The sequence below is a fragment of the Rattus rattus genome, chromosome 9 (assembly GCF_011064425.1).
Source record: "Rattus rattus isolate New Zealand chromosome 9, Rrattus_CSIRO_v1, whole genome shotgun sequence".
Classification (NCBI taxonomy): Eukaryota; Metazoa; Chordata; class Mammalia; order Rodentia; family Muridae; genus Rattus; species Rattus rattus.
Genome location: NC_046162.1, coordinates 85602149 through 85619075, shown reverse-complemented (window position 1 = coordinate 85619075; position 16927 = coordinate 85602149). Strand labels below are relative to the sequence as shown.

Here is a 16927-nt window from a genome sequence, read left to right as displayed (position 1 = left end):
CTCCTTGAATACAGACAAACTCAAGTATGTAGCACAACAAGCTAGAGAAATAAGTCTCCATCTCTCTGAAGAAGCGTGAGAAGATGATTTTGTAACTCCTGGCTCTGACTAAATCCTAAAAGGCAAACCAGTCTGAACTAAAATTGAATCTATACTAGCCATTCTGAGATAAATCCAAATGGGGACACATAGACTTTGAAATATAACTGACATTATTTAAAAAAACAAAAAACAATGATGACAAGAAGTTACAGCCTAAGTCCACTGTCATCATACTTTGATAAAACGTGTTAATATTTCCAAGAACCAGAGTCTCTAAACATTCCAAATGTCTAGACTGTAATTCAAAATTCCTCAATATAAAAGAACCAAGAAAATTTACAGCCATTTAGGAAATAATAACAGGTACCAACAAACTGCTGACACAGATACTCTAGTTATTAGACAAGAACTTTAAAGAGTCTGTCAGACGCAAAAATACTCAACAAAATTCTGGCAAACCGAATCCAAGAGCACATCAAAACAATCATCCACCATGATCAAGTAGGCTTCATCCCAGGCATGCAGGGATGGCTTAATATACAGAAAACCATCAACGTGATCCATTATATAAACAAACTGAAAGAACAAAACCACATGATCATTTCATTAGATGCTGAGAAAGCATTTGACAAAATTCAACACCCCTTCATGATAAAAGTCCTGGAAAGAATAGGAATACAAAGGCCCATACCTAAACATAGTAAAAGCCATATACAGCAAACCAGTTGCTAACATTAAACTAAATGGAGAGAAACTTGAAACAATCCCACTAAAATCAGGGACTAGACAAGGCTGCCCTCTCTCCCTACTTATTCAATATAGTTCTTGAAGTTCTAGCCAGAGCAATCAGACAACAAAAAGGAGGTCAAGGGGATACAGATCGGAAAAGAAGAAGTCAAAATATCACTATTTGCAGATGATATGATAGTATATTTAAGTGATCCCAAAAGTTCCACCAGAGAACTACTAAAGCTGATAAACAACTTCAGCAAAGTGGCTGGGTATAAAATTAACTCAAATAAATCAGTAGCCTTCCTCTACACAAAAGAGAAACAAGCGGAGAAAAGAAATTAGGGAAACGACACCCTTCATAATAGACCCAAATAATATAAAATACCTCGGTGTGACTTTAACCAAGCAAGTAAAAAAGATCTGTACAATAAGAACTTCAAGACACTGAAGAAAGAAATTGAAGAAGACCTCAGAAGGTGGAAAAGATCTCCCATGCTCATGGATTGGCAGGATTAATATAGTAAAAATGGCCATTTTACCAAAAGCGATCTACAGATTCAATACAAAAAATCCCCATCAAAATACCAATCCAATTCTTCAAAGAGTTAGACAGAACAATTTGCAAATTCATCTGGAATAACAAAAACCCAGGATAGCTAAAACTATCCTCAACAATAAAAAGGACTTCAGGGGGGAATCACTATCCCTGAACTCAAGCAGTATACAGAGCAATAGTGATAAAAACTGCATGGTATTGGTACAGAGACAGACAGATAGACCAATGGAACAGAATTGAAGACCCAGAAATGAACCCACACACCTATGGCACTTGATTTTTTGACAAAGGAGCCAAATCCATCCAGTGGAAAAAAGATAGCATTTTCAGCAAATGGTGCTGGTTCAACTGGAGGTCAACATGTAGAAGAATGCAGATCGATCCATGCTTATCACCCTGTACAAAGCTTAAATCCAAGTGGATCAAGGACCTCCGCATCAAACCAGACACACTCAAACTAATAGAAGAAAAACTAGGGAAGCATCTGGAACACATGGGCACTGGAAAAAATTTCCTGAACAAAACACCAATGGCTTATGCTCTAAGATCAAGAATCGACAAATGGGATCTCATAAAACTGCAAAGCTTCTGTAAGGCAAAGGACACTGTGGTTAGGACAAAACGGCAACCAACAGATTGGGAAAAGATCTTTACCAATCCTACAACAGATAGAGGCCTTATATCCAAAATATACAAAGAACTCAAAAAGTTAGACCGCAGGGAGACAAATAACCCTATTAAAAAATGGGGTTCAGAGCTAAACAAAGAATTCACAGCTGAGGAATGCCGAATGGCTGAGAAACACCTAAAGAAATGTTCAACATCTTTAGTAATCAGGGAAATGCAAATCAAAACAACCCTGAGATTTCGCCTCACACCAGTGAGAATGGCTAAGATCAAAAACTCAGGTGACAGCAAATGCTGGCGAGGATGTGGAGAAAGAGGAACACTCCTCCATTGTTGGTGGGATTGCAGACTGGTACAACCATTCTGGAAATCAGTCTGGAGGTTCCTCAGAAAATTGGACATTAAACTGCCTGAAGATCCAGCTATACCTCTCTTGGGCATATACCCAAAAGATGCCCCAACATATAAAAAGACACGTGCTCCACTATGTTTCATGTAGCCTTATTTATAATAGCCAGAAGCTGGAAAGAACCAGATGCCCTTCAACAGAGGAATGGATACAGAAAATGTGGTACATCTACACAATGGAATATTACTCAGCTATCAAAAAAACGAGTTTATGAAATTTGTAGGCAAATGGTTGGAACTGGAAAATATCATCCTGAGTGAGCTAAGCAATCACAGAAAGACATACATGGTATGCACTCATTGATAAAGTGGCTATTAGCCCAAATGCCTGAATTACCCTAGATGCCTAGAACAAATGAAACTCAAGACGGATGATCAAAATGTGAATGCTTCCTCCTTCTTTAAAAAGGGAACAAGAATACCCTTGGCAGGGAAGAGAGGCAAAGATTAAAACAGAGACTGAAGGAACATCCATTCAGAGCCTGCCCCACATGTGGCCCATATATATACAGCCACCCAATTAGACAAGATGGATGAAACAAAGAAGTGCAGAAGTGTAGATCGCTCCTGAGAGACACAGCCAGAATACAGCAAATACAGAGGCGAATGTCGGCAACAAACCACTGAACTGAGAATAGGATCCCCGTTGAAGGAATCAGAGAAAGAACTGGAAGAGCTTGAAGGGGCTCGAGACCCCATATGTACAACAATGCCAAACAACCAGAGCTTCCTGGGACTAAGCCACTACCTAAAGACTATACATGGAATGACCCTGGACTCTGACCTCATTGGTAGCAATGAATATCCTAGTAAGAGCACCAGTGGAAAAGGAAGCGCTGGGTCCTGCTAATACTGAACCCAGTGAACTAGACTGTTGGGGGAGGGCGGCAATGGGGGGAGGGTCAGGGAGGGAACACCCATAAGGAAGGGGGAGGGAAGGGGATGTTTGCCGGAAACCGGGAAAGGAATAACACTCGAAATGTATATAAAAATATTCAAGTTAATAAAAAAAAAGTCTGTCAGAAACATGGCCAAAGAAATTAAGGCAAATACTCTTAAAATAAGCAGGAAGATGAATGTCACATCATAGAAAGAAGATATAAAGGGTCATATGGAAATTTTACAATATAAATATAACATCTAGCCCCTAATCTTTAGTAATTTAGTATTGCAGAAACTGTAAGCTGATCCTAAAATTCTTATGGAAATGCAAGGGATGCAGAATAGGCAAAATCATCTTTCACTACAAGAATAGAGTTGAAAGAATGATGTTTTCCTTCTGATTTTAAAACATACTACAAAATTACCATTACCAAGATTGTGTGGGGACAGGGAGACAATGGAGTACTGGTAAAAGATTTTGAAAAAACAAACAAGAGCTATAGTTCATAAAGGTTTTAGTTTATACTTTCCGTCAATTGAGAGTCACCAAGTGTATCAGGACAATTCAAGTGAGTTTAGCTGCTGAGCCATCTCACCCACCCTATCAGAACAATTCAATGAAGAAGGAATAATCTATTCAACAAGGAGTCCTGATACTGCACATCTACATGTATAACAATGAACTTGGACTTACACAATATACAAAAGTTAGCACTAAATACATGAACGTTAACACCATAAAACGCTTAAGGAATACAGGAGTAGATCTTAGGTAAAGCAATGGTTTGGTAAACAAAAAAGAACCAGCACAAGTAATAAATGGACTTCACCAATTTTAAGTTTTGCGATTCAAAAGGCACCACTGAGAGAATGAGAAATCACCTAAAGAATGGGAGAAAATGTCTGCAATCAACATATATAAAAAAGACTATATTTAGTCTTATACTCCAATAAAAAGACAATCCAATTTAAAAATGGACACGAATCTGCTTTTAGGTACATATGTATGTATACAGATAGATGTTTATACACAATCCAAAGAAATCGTATAATGTGACCTAAATTTCTCCCAGCACCATGAGACAGTTCTGATTTTAAGCAAAAGAGCTGAGAAGAAAAACAGCTAAACAATCTTTGAATTTGGAAACATTTTCTATTCATTACTATGAACTTTAAGTCCCTTCATTATTTTGTTTTAATTTTGAAACACGGTTTCACTATGTAGGCCTGGCTGTCCTTGTCAAAAAATTCACTTGCCTCTGCCTCTCAAGTACTAGGGTTAAAGGCAGGCACCACCATACCTGGCTATGTCCCTTTTTCTAGTTGGCAGGTCATACTGTAATATTAAATTGCTTGTCAATATTTTTGTACTATACCAGTACTCAAGACAAACTTATGAAAAGAAAGCAAGACTATGAGCTATAGGAACCCATACTAAAACAGAACCCAATAAACAATGTAAAGAGATGCAATAAACAAACATGTAAGGAGGTATAAAACAACATATATCCTCAACCAAAAAACCCCATAACATTAAAAACAAACAAATAAACAAACAAGCAAGCAAACAAAAACTAGAGCTGGAGAGATGGCTCAGCAATTAAGAGCACTGACTCAATTCCCAGCAACCACATGGTGGCTCACACCCATCTGTAATGGGATCCAATGCTCTCTTCTGGTGTGTCTGAAGACACCTACAGTGTACTCATACACATAAAATAAATAAAAATCTTTAAAAACAAAATAAAAACCAAATGTAATAATCTATTAAATGACCAAAGTATAGAACATAGTTTAGAAATATAAATGTTACTTAATTAAAATATATTTATTTATTTATTTGTTTTAAAAAACAAAGTTTATTTTAAAAGCAAAGGGCTGAAAGGATAGCTCAATGGTTAAGAACACTTGGATTCAATTCCCAACCCCCATATGGTGGCTGACAACTACCTATAACTCCAGTTCCAGGAAACCCAGCATCCTCTTCCGGCCTCCATAGGCACTAGGCATACATATAGTATACATATATACATTCAGGCGAAATGTTCATATACCTAAAATAAAATAACCTAAAAAATTGGCTAAAAACAAAAAAATAGCAGAAATTAAAAGTTCCATGTTATATCAAGCTCAAAATTCCTATTATAACTTTTATTGTTTTATAAATTTTATTCTTAGTCATACTTAGAATTAACAATGTAGCTGTGTCCATAACTACAAAATAATATTATTTGTAGAAAGAGAATGGTTACAAGCTTAGCTTATTTGTTTATTTGTTTGGTTGGTTTTTTTAGACAGGGTTTCTCTAAATAGCCCTGGCTGGTTTAGAACTAATGCTCTAGACCAGGCTGACCTCAAACTCACAGAGATCTGCCTGCCTCTACCTCTTTTTTTTTTTTTTTTTTTACATTTATTTATTTATTATATATAAGTACACTGTAGCTTTCAGACACACCAGAAGAGGGCATCAGATCCCATAACAAATGGTTTGAGCCACCATATGGTTGCTAGGATTTGAACTCAGGACCTCTGGAAGAGCAATCAGTGCTCTTAACCACTGAGCCATTTCTCCAGCCCCCTGCCTCTATCTCCTTAACACTGGGATTAAAGGCATGTGCCATCACCACCAGCAAGCCTATTTTATTTTTATTTAAACATTTTACGATTTAAATAAGAATTTAAGTATGTTCTAATAAGTTCTTACTTTATTTACAAGATTTAAGGACTCAACTTTTTATTCAATACAAAATTTGTAAAACATACAACATAAAAGTTAAATGTCACAGATGACATTTAAAAAAGAAAACAATCATATAAACAATTCATATAATTATTTATCAGTTGCAAAAGCACCAAAAAAACAAAAGTGTGGCTGGCTGTAGAGGGTTCCCATTTAACCTTCAAGAATAAAACACATCTAAACAAGGACTTAGTTCTTACCCACCCAGCAAGAAAAACAACTGTAAGGAAGATGAAATATTTTAAGAGGAGACTCCTGCAGAATTTTAAAGGCAGAAAGGACAAGAACACAGGGAGGGCAGGTTCCACCTGTAAACCCAGCTTCAGAAGATGAAAGCATGAGCATAACAAGTTCAAGGCAGCCCTAGCTACACAGTGAGTAGGAAGCCAGTCTGAGTTACCAGACCCTCTCTCAATACAAAACATTTAATATCAGAGAAGAAGTAAAATAATCTGAAATTAAAAAAAAAAAAACCACTTAAATTTAAGCTGGTGGACAACTATGAGAGAAAGGTTGCACCACAGAGATTACCTCAGCAACTTTAGGAGGGACTCCATCCCCAAGCACTTCCCTGATGAAGCAGTGCTGGCTCATGTAATATGAGAGTCCACAGGTCCTCTTGAAGGCATCTTTGAGTCGTTTCAGCTCAACATCTGTAACTACAAATCAGAAACAGAAGATGGGTAAGAAACCAGAAAGAAAAAAGGCTTTCAAAACCCAGCTCCTCACAGTCAGATGAGGGCACACACCTATAATCCCAGTACTTGGAAGCTGAGAGAAGAATGGAGTCTGAGGCCAACTCGAGCTACATAGAATGTCTTTTGAAAAGGGGGCGTGGGGGAACAGGAGTAGGCATAGCAGCATACACCTTTCATCCTAGAGGAAAGGAGATCTGAGTCTGAGGCCAGTGTGGCCTGCCTACACAATGAGTTTCTGGAAGCTAGAGCTGCACAAAGAAACCCTACATCAAAACAAAACAAAAAAACAATAAAAATATGTTTTTAAAAAGGGGGTGGGGCTGGAGAGATGGCTCAGTGGTTAAGAGCACTGTCTACTATTCCATTAAGTCCTGAGTTCAACTTCCAGCAATCACATGGCGGCCCACAAAGTTATAATTCCGGTCTGAGAGGACACCCATACACATAAATTTTTATTTTAAATAAGAAGACAAAACTTAATGCATAGAATCTTCAGGCCAGGGAAAACAAAAAATAGCATATATTTCACACAAACAAGCATTTGATTCTAGTGTCAATACTTTTGGGCATCAACATACGCATTTCCTTTGTAAGAATAGTGTATTATTTCAACAGTCTCCAATTTAGATTCTGGCTATTTCATGCATACACAAAAAGTTATAAACAGATGATACTAATAATTTAAAATTGGAGAGATGGCTCAATGGTTAAGAACATATAAAGGTTCCTAGTACCTTGTCAGGTGAATCATAGCCATCTGTAATTCTAGCTCCAGGGAGAGCCAAAACGTTTGATCTTCTTGGACACACCTGTACTCACATGCACAAACCTACACACATAATAATTTTTAAAAATTCTTTTAATCTAATTATGAATATATATTAATATATTATTTATAAATATATAATGAATATATATTCAGAACTAGTCTAAAAAGTTAAGAGCATTGCTAAACAATTAAGAGGAAGTTCAGATCCCAGCACCTATATACAAATACTTTTGTAACCCCAGTACTGTGGTGGGTAGAACAAAGGATCACTGGGGTTTGCTGGCCAGAAAAATGTGAGGTTCAGGTTCAGTGAGACCCTAGAGCAAAATAAGAAAGTAGGAAGTGAGAGAAAAGGACATTTGACACTCTCCTCTGGCACAAAAAGAGGTAAGCACTCCTAATACAAATAGGCATATATTACATACACACACATTTCTATCTACTTACCTGTCTGTCTGTCTATTTAAATTATGCATCCTATTACTTTAGGCATTTAAGGCATTTAGGTTATACCACAACCTTTGTCTAAACAAACAAAGAAGGGCTAGTGATATAGTTTATTGTGTAAAGGTGTTCACTGCAAAAGCCTGGTAGCCTTAGTTAGAGCTCTGCAATTATGCAAATAAAGGTGGAAGTAGAAAATCAACTCCACAAGGTTGTCCTCTGACCTTGACCCAAGATGTGGAGCACAGACTGCCTGCCAGCACATATCATGCACTGGCACTGTCTTTGTTTGGTTTCTCTTACTATGATAAAATACCATGTCCAAAAGGAACATGGAGAAGGGGTTTAATCTGGTTTACACGGGATCATCTAAGGAATCCAGGACAGGAACTCAAGGCAGGAAACCTTGGGGGCAAGAATTGAGGCAGAAGAACACAGTTTACTGGCTCGCCAACCACGGGTTGCTCAGTTTTTATAAAACTCAAGACCACCTGTCCACAATAACACCACCTACATAGTTTGCTGGGCCTTCATATCATCATTATCAATCATTAATCAGGAAAATTCCCCACAAGCTTGCACACAAGCCAAAAGAACAGAAGCACTTTCTGAAGTGAATTTCCTAGATGACCCTAGTTTGAATCAAGTTGACAAAAAAAATTAATAAAAATTAATAAAATGAATTAATTAAAAGAGAAATGTGTAACAGTTCCAATAAAGATACAAAAATGGTTGCCTTTGGCTCAAATCGGAAGAAACAAAGACTTCTAGATGCAGAAGAGGATTAAAGTAAAGCCATGTAAAAGGGTCAAGAGCATCCTAAACAGAGGGAACATTTTACATTACTGTGTGGAATATACCATATGCTGTACTATGGCAACATAAGGCAGGCTTAAGCAAATAAAGATGAGGAGTGGGGAGGAGGAGGAAGGAGGAGGAAGAAGGAAGAGGAAGAAGAAAGGAGGAGGAGGAGGGCTAAGGAAGGAAGAAGGAGGAGGAGGCGAAAAAGAGGCAGGGAGAGGATGTCTATAACCGTGAAGATCAAGCTACAGTTACTTTACTAAGAGGGAGGGATACGACTCAGACAAACTCTAAAACAACTGGAAACAAGGCATGAAGTGCAGAACTTTCGCTCTGAAACAGTGCAGAAGAGAGCAAAAAACAGACCATTATTAGAAGAGGAGACAGAAAATTTGTTCTGAGAATAGAAGCGGTCTAGAGCAACACTAAGTTTCCACCCTTGGAAACTTGAAGGAAGGCAAAAGAAGAAGTCAAACTAAAAAGGCACCTCTGGGAAAGACTATGGTAACTTTGGGAAATTACATTTGCTTTTCAATTCCTTGAGTATAAAGTTAGAAAGGTTTATTGGTTGTCCTTGGCATAAAGATAACTAAAACACTGGGTAAAAACCATAAAACTGAAAGAAACCAAAATTTACAATGTCTGAAAAGGAGGAAATGAAAAAATGGCAAAATGATAATGAAAAGTTCAGCGATCCTAAAAACATGTTCTCCAAAGGCCAGAAAGAAGTTCCTGATAAGCAGTTCCAAGGCAGAAATGGCCAGCAAGATAAAGATGGAAAGGGCTTGGCACACAGCTAATCACTCAATAAATGTTTGTCATATGCAGGGAGGGTTCCAGGTTCAACAACATGTGACACAATGATTAAAAAAGGAAAAAAAAAAGCCAATATAATTCAAATAATTTCCAAACTGTAGTTCACCAGGAATCAAATCTACAAGCATCTACAACACCAACTCAGTATTTTATTTCTAGATGTGGAAACAGATTATAGAACAAAACTCATCTCATTAATTATAGTAATTAGAAAACTTTGCTACTAGAACTATTATATTTCTTCAAGCTATCTAACTCATCAATGGCTTTAGTAATAAATTAAGTTGCTTCTGATCTAGTGGAGACAAAATAAATTAGAATATTATATTAGAATATAATACTGCAATTGTCTATTGTTGGTTAAAAATTATTTGAAAAGCTATTAGTTTCTGTTCAAAAATCAGCATGCTTGTGATGGGACTACAGCTTACCAATAGAGTACTTAACTAGTACTCTAAAGACCCTGGTTTCAACCCCCACTGTGTGTTGATGACATCAAACTGATGAATAACAAATGTATTCACTAATAATGGAGAATAAAATGTATACAGAAACCTTTTAAAGTGTTTATAATAAGCAAATAATGTCCCATCAACAAAAAGATCAAATAAATTATTGGATGTACTCAAAATATTTTACAGACACTAAAATGTTGCCATAGATCCAAATTCATTGAAAATTACATTTTTCTTTACAAAAATTGGACATAAACATTTTATCAATCAACAGACAGAAAATGCATAAAATGTTCGTTGGTTTGGCAGGTATAGTGGTGCATGCCTTTAATGCCAGGTCTCAGAAGGTAGAAGCAGGTGGATCTCTGTGAGTTTGAGAGAAATCTGGTCTACAGACAGTTTAAGCCAGTCAGGAATATAAAACAAGATCCTGTCTCAACAAACAAACAAACATTCATTTAGGGACTGAGAAGATAATTTTTAGGGCTTGAAATTCAGAATTTAAGTCTGTAATTGCTCCTGCCTCGCATGCATAAGAATGTAGGTTGAATTCACAGCAGTACCTCAAAACAAACACTGAAATAAAGGAAAGGGAAAAAAAAAAGAAAGAGCAAAAGAGGAGTATCAAAAAGAGAAAGGCCAGGGTCCAGTGAGATGGCTCAGCATTTGCCACCAAGCCTGATGATCTGAGTTCAATCCCAGGATCACATGGTGGAAGGAAAAGAAGCAATTCAATGAAGTTGTTCTCTAATCTCCACATGCAAATGGCATGTGTGCACAACCCTTGCACCCCATGCATCATATATACAAACACGCAATAGTAACTAAATAAAAACTTACTTTTACAAAGAGGGAAGGAGTCAGCATTGGCTCAATGAATAAGAGCACTTATTGCACAAGTCTGAGGAACTTAATTTTTATCTGCAGTACCCATGTAAAAATACAGGCATAACTACCCATCACTTGTATTTTCAGCACCAAGGTAGGGAAAGGGACTGAGAGACTTGCTGGTTGTTGGTGGAGCTCCAGATTCGATAGCTCCAGGTTCAATGAGTATAACCCTATCTCTAGAAAACAAGGCAGAAAGTGATAGAACAGGAAACCCGAAGTCTTCTTCTGGCCTCCTTGAATGTTTGCACACACACACACACACACACACACACACACACACACACACACACACACATCATAAGTTTTGTAAAGAATGAATTCATCATTTTAGATTTAAACAAGAGTGCTGTAAAGACAGTTAAGTTGTGGGGTTGGGGATTTGGCTCAGTGTTTACAGCACTTGCCTAAAAGCGCAAGGCCCTGGGTTGGTCCCCAGCTCAAAAAAAAAAAAAAAAAAAAAAAGACAGTTAAGTTGCATCATTGAACACTCACAACACTAAACAAAAACTAACAGTCCACAAAATAGTAAATGAATCTCCTTCAAAAAAATAAATTTTACGGGGTTGGGATTTAGCTCAGTCGAGAGCTTGCCTAGTAAGCGCAAGGCCCTGGGTTGGTCCCCAGCTCGGAAAAAAAAAAAAAAAAAAAGATGAAAAAATAAATTTTACGGGGCTGAAGAGATGGCTCAGTGGTTAAGAGCACTAACTGCTCTTCCAGAGGTCCTGAGTTCAAATCCCAGCAACCACATGGTGGCTCACAACCATCTGTAATAAGGTCTGATGCCCTCTTCTGGTGTGTCTGAAGACAGCTACAGTGTAGTTATATATAATAAATAAATAAACCTTTTAAAAAATAAATTTTACAAGCTAGTATTGGCTCAGTGGTAGAGAAGCTATCTAGGAAAGCTATCAAAGGCACTAGGTTCAGTTCTCAACACCATAAAACAAACAAAAAACTACCACAAGCAATTAACATGCATCAAAGAAGAAAAGAAGAGGTCATTGGTCTTAAATTTTAGTAGTCTATGCTTTTAATCCCAGCACTCTGGAGGTAGAGGCAGGCAGATCTTCAAGGCCTTCCTGGTCTATATAATGACCCTGCTATACAATGCTTTCCCTGCTATACAATGACAATCACCTGATGAGTACCTAAAAGAGTTCTAGAACAGCCAAGGCTACATTGTAAGACCTTGTTTTTGTTTGTTTTTTCCTAAAGGCACGTCACAATTTTGAAGTCAGATAATTTCTGCTACAAAAGTTATTCAAGCCAGACATGGTAGTGCATCCCTGTTATCCCAGCATTGGGGAAATTACAGACAGAGGGATCTGGAGTTCAAAGCCACTCTGGGCCAGAGTGAAACCCTATCTAAGAAAAAAAAAAAAGTAAACTAAATTACATTCAGAGTAGCCTAGATACCACAAAAATGAATAGATTTTGTCAAATCATAATTGGCAATAGTATGTTGGATGCTATGGGAGCTACAAAGATAAATGTCGATAATCTGAGTCTTATTCCAAATCAGCCACTGTTATGCCTTTATCTCTTTAGTCTAGTAGCTCCCCTTTTCTTTAGGTATGCATACATTGTGAAATGACCACAACTATTTCAATAGATCTTTCCCTGCTATACAATGACAATCACCTGATGAGTATCTAAAAGAACTGATGTCCAACACCCCTGCCCCAACCAAACAATACAAAGGTCATACTTAAGAACTTCACATTAGAGTTGCCAACTGATTTTTCTTCACAAAACATAATTTTACAGGAAATTTACAAGTTCATGATGGGCTTCATCCACAGCTATCCTGAGCAGTGGGTTGGACATGTCTGCTAGAAGAAGGGCACTAGAGTTCAAATGCATGGTAACATAACACAAGTTTATACAAAGTAATAAGGAACATAATGCAAAGTGCAAAGGGAATACAGATGAAGAAACTATCTTGGAAAATGGAAACTCACATGACAAAATTTTTTATAAATCAACAGGGAAAAACCTGGCCTAGTCGTGCAAATCGTAATTTCAGCACTAGGGAACCAGAGGCAGGAGCATCAAAGCAAATTTGAGAACATGAAGCACTAAGTAGCAAGATCCTGTCATAATAAACAGACAGACAACAGAAAATCGTATTTACATCCCAACCACAGTTTGCCCTCCTTCCTCTCTTCCCTGTCCCTTCCCACCAAATTTTTTTCAATAACTCTAGAACCTACAGAAAAACTAAATCTTACTTTTATGTTCTATTAAAATGTTTGATGCTCATAGATATATAAAATATTCCATAATGGAAAAGTTGACATTTTGAAAAAGAAAGCCTACAGAGGTAAGGAATCCACTACTTCCCATTCTTTTCATTTTCTGGTAACAAAAGAGAAAAATTCAATGGGATTCCTGTTCTAGAACATGTTTTACCAAAAGAAAACAGAAGCTAAGAAACTTAACGAAGTTTTAAAAAGTAAACAATGCACAGAAAACATTAAACAAAAGATATGAAGGAAACTGGGATAAGATACCAGTAATCCCAGCACTCTGGAGGCTAATGCAAAGAATTCTGTGCTACAAAGAAGACCTGCTTCAAGAAAGGATTTGGAGGAGTTTCGGAGATAGTTCAGTGATAAAGTGCTTGCTGCACAAGCATAGGGTCTAAATAAGATTCTCCAGTACCCACTTTAAAAAGCTGAACACCAAAAACATTCTGCAGGACAAACTGTAGGTGAAGGTTTTTAAAAAAAAAAAAAAAATTTATTATAGGAGTACACTGTCACTGTCTTCAGACACACCAGCAGAGGGCATCAGATCCCACTACAGATGGTGGTTTTGAGCCACCATGTGGTTGCTGGGAATTGAACTCAGGACTCAGAAGAACAGCCAATGCTCTTAACTGAGCCACCTCTCTAGGTCCCCTAGGTGGAGGGTTTTGTGAGTGGTTTTGTCCCTCCCCTTGAGGCTTTGCCTGATACAGAAAGTAGCTGGCTCAGGCTTTGTGTCCCTCGTTACTAGGAATCTCTGCTAGAGTTACTCTCATAGATTCCACGGAGTTTCCCTTGCACTAGAGAATCTACCATTATCATTATCAAAGACCCGAGACTTCATCTAGCAACTGATGGAAGGAGATGCAGTGTTCCACAGTCACACATCAGGAGGAAGAATAGGAGGAACCAGAGAGGTCACAGATGCTACAAGAACAGGGGCCACAGGATCAATTGACCAGGACTTGTGGGGGCTTGCAGAGATTAGGGGGCCTGTAGGGGTCTGACGTCTGCATGTATGCTATGGCTGAGTAGCTTGGTGCTCTTGTAGGTGCTCCTAACAATGGAAGAGAGGCTATCTCTGACTCTTTTGCCTACTTTCAGACACTTCTCTTACTGGGGCTGCCTCTTCCTGGCCTTGTTTGATGTGATGGTATGTGCCTGGTCTTACTGAGTTTGGCTATTTGATTGATATCCCTGGGAAGCCCATTCTCCCTTGAGGGTCTTTCTGTGTAGCCCTGGCCATCCTGGAACTCTATAGATCAGGTTGGCCTCAAACTCACTCACAGAGTTTAATCCCAAGTACTGGAATTAAAGTCATGCACAACCACCACCCCAACAGTTGAACTCTTTTTAATAAGCCCTCTGCAATAGCACTACTGTTTTGCAGAGTACCATTATCTTCAGTACTTAGATATCTAAGCTGTCATGACAGGATTTGTAAAAGGAAATTATATGAGTTCTTTAGGAACTTATTGCAAAAGAAACCCCTATCCAAATAATGATAATAATATATTAATATGAATCTTTTCCCGTACTTAATTAGTTCCATAAAGAAGTATACTACTTAATAAGGCAACAGCCATGTTATTTGTGGAGAAGAAATTGAAAGATAAAGAAAAAGAAAGTTAATAGTTTTCTCATAATTTTAAAAATATTTTTCATTTTATGTATATGGGTATTCTGCTTATATGTATATTTTCTATACCTGTGTACCATGAATGTATGTACCTGGTGCCAGAAGGTGCTGGAACAGTTGTAAACCACCATGTTAGTTCTAGGCATTGAGTCTGGGTCTTCTGAAAAGGCAACAAATGCTCTGAACACTGAGTTATTTCTCTATAGTCACAGGTTTTTACAGAAAGGGCAAAAGCACAATTTCAAAATAAAAAAAACATTTATAAAGAAAGATATTATGGCTAGGGAGATGACTCAGTTGGTAAAATACTTGCTATGTAAGCATAAGGTCCTGAGTTCTAATCTGTAGCACTGTAGCACCCACTGAAATGGGGGGGGGGCAGCGGCAAGAGATGGCTCAGATGTTAAGAGCTCTTTTGGCCCCTGTTCAGTTTAAACCCCCATACAACTGCTCACAACTCTCTGTAACTTCCAGTTTCAGAGGATCCAACACCTTCTTTTTGCCTGTAGTGCACAGACAGATGCAGGCAAAACACACAACATACATAAAATAAAATAGAGCTGGGGATGTTGCTCAGTTGGTAAAGTACTTACCCAGCATTCATTAAGCCCCAGGTTCAATCCTCAGCACCCACAACTGGCAACAAACTCACTCCAGTTCAAGGGGACCCAATACCCTCTTCTGCTCTCCAAGGGCACCAAACATGCAAGTGGTACACAGACTAACACAGAAGCAAAGTATCCAGGCACATAAAAATTTAAAAGTAAGTATTTGTTTGTTGTTGTTTTTTTTTTGAAACAGGATTTCTCTGTGTAGTCCTTGCTATTCTGGAACTCAGAGATCAGCCTGCCTGGGCCTCCTAAATTCTGGGATTAAAGGTATGCGCCACCAGCATCCAGCTAAAAATAAATCTAGAAAGAAAGAAAGAAAGAAAGAAAGAAAGGAGGGAGGGAGGGAGGGAGGGAGGGAGGGGAGGGAGGGAGGGAGGGAGGGAGGAGGGAGGGAGGAGGAGGAGGAGGAGGAAGGAGCTGTTTTATTTTTGAAAAAGGGTAAAAATGGTCCACTGGTATTACACTCCAGTTAACATTTCAGAGCAAATCATCTGAAATTCAAAGAAGGAATTAAGGTACAGCAGTTTCTATAGCATGGCCTCAATGTTCAAAGATAGAGCTGCCAGGGTTGTTATATACTAGGAAACTTTGTACTAGGAAACTAAAAGTAGCTCGCTACTTGACAAATGAAGTTGCTCTTGGCTTTACCACAGCACACATGGTTAGTGTCGACTGTGAATGGATTGTGGCTCCCTATCTTCACCTCTCAGACCACTGGAATCTGTAATCGAAAAGAGCCAGCCATGCCATCCTTACAGAGCATCAGCATCCATCTGCCTCTATTTCTGTTCCCAAGCATGGTCTGAGCTTGCCTATATCATATAAAAAAACTGAACTAATCTAAAAGAAACTTTGGCTTCCTTGTTCCTGTTACAAAATTCTGTTTAGTGTATAAAAATGTGAAGAAAAAAATATAGACTAGGAACTTTGTGTCAGAAAACCAAGCTACTTTGTCAATGAATTGAAATAGTAATAGCAAACTTTAGGGCACAGAAAGAAACATTGTCAAGCTGTACAATTTTTTTCTATAAGAGTGACAGTTCCCATTCTGAAACATGTCAAATATGCCACTATAAAGTTAACTTAAAATAATTTCTGAGGAAGATCGTATCTTTGAAAACTGCCTATAAGAGCAGAACATAAATCAAAAAAGACCTAACTTAGTTAACAGTCACAGGAAATTTGCTGTATGCTTAGGTACTAAAATAGAATTTTAAAAAATGACTGAAAAAAATGTCCTTAAGTCTTCATTAACTCATTCTCTGCAATACAACAAGATGACTATTAAACATGTTGATACGTTTTCTAGTTTATTCACTTGCTTTCCGCAGTTTCTCAAACCAAATACATGATTTATCATTTTCTTGGTCCATAAACTTCTGAAGCTATCAGCAACATAACATTCATCAGTTCAGCAGCATTATGTTTCCAAGTATCTTCACCTCCTCCAGCAGAGAGGAAGGGAACAGTTAGTAGCCCAAATTCCTTTATAAATCTAACTGAAATGTGAAATAGGATGTCTTCAGTGTCTTTAACCTACTGAACAGAATTAATAACAAAAGTTACA

The 16927-nt window shown here is 37.8% G+C and overlaps 1 protein-coding gene across 3 annotated transcripts in view; it reads right to left on the bottom strand.

Moving 5' to 3' along the window:
* Usp32 (ubiquitin specific peptidase 32) overlaps positions 1–16927 on the bottom strand; it is a 138101-nt gene that overhangs the window by 100779 nt on the left and 20395 nt on the right. For all 3 annotated transcript variants that reach the window (XM_032914005.1, XM_032914006.1, XM_032914007.1), the window contains exon 2: positions 6519–6646. In XM_032914005.1, the coding sequence (XP_032769896.1) occupies positions 6519–6646 (128 nt within the window). The remainder of the gene's footprint in view (positions 1–6518; positions 6647–16927) is intronic.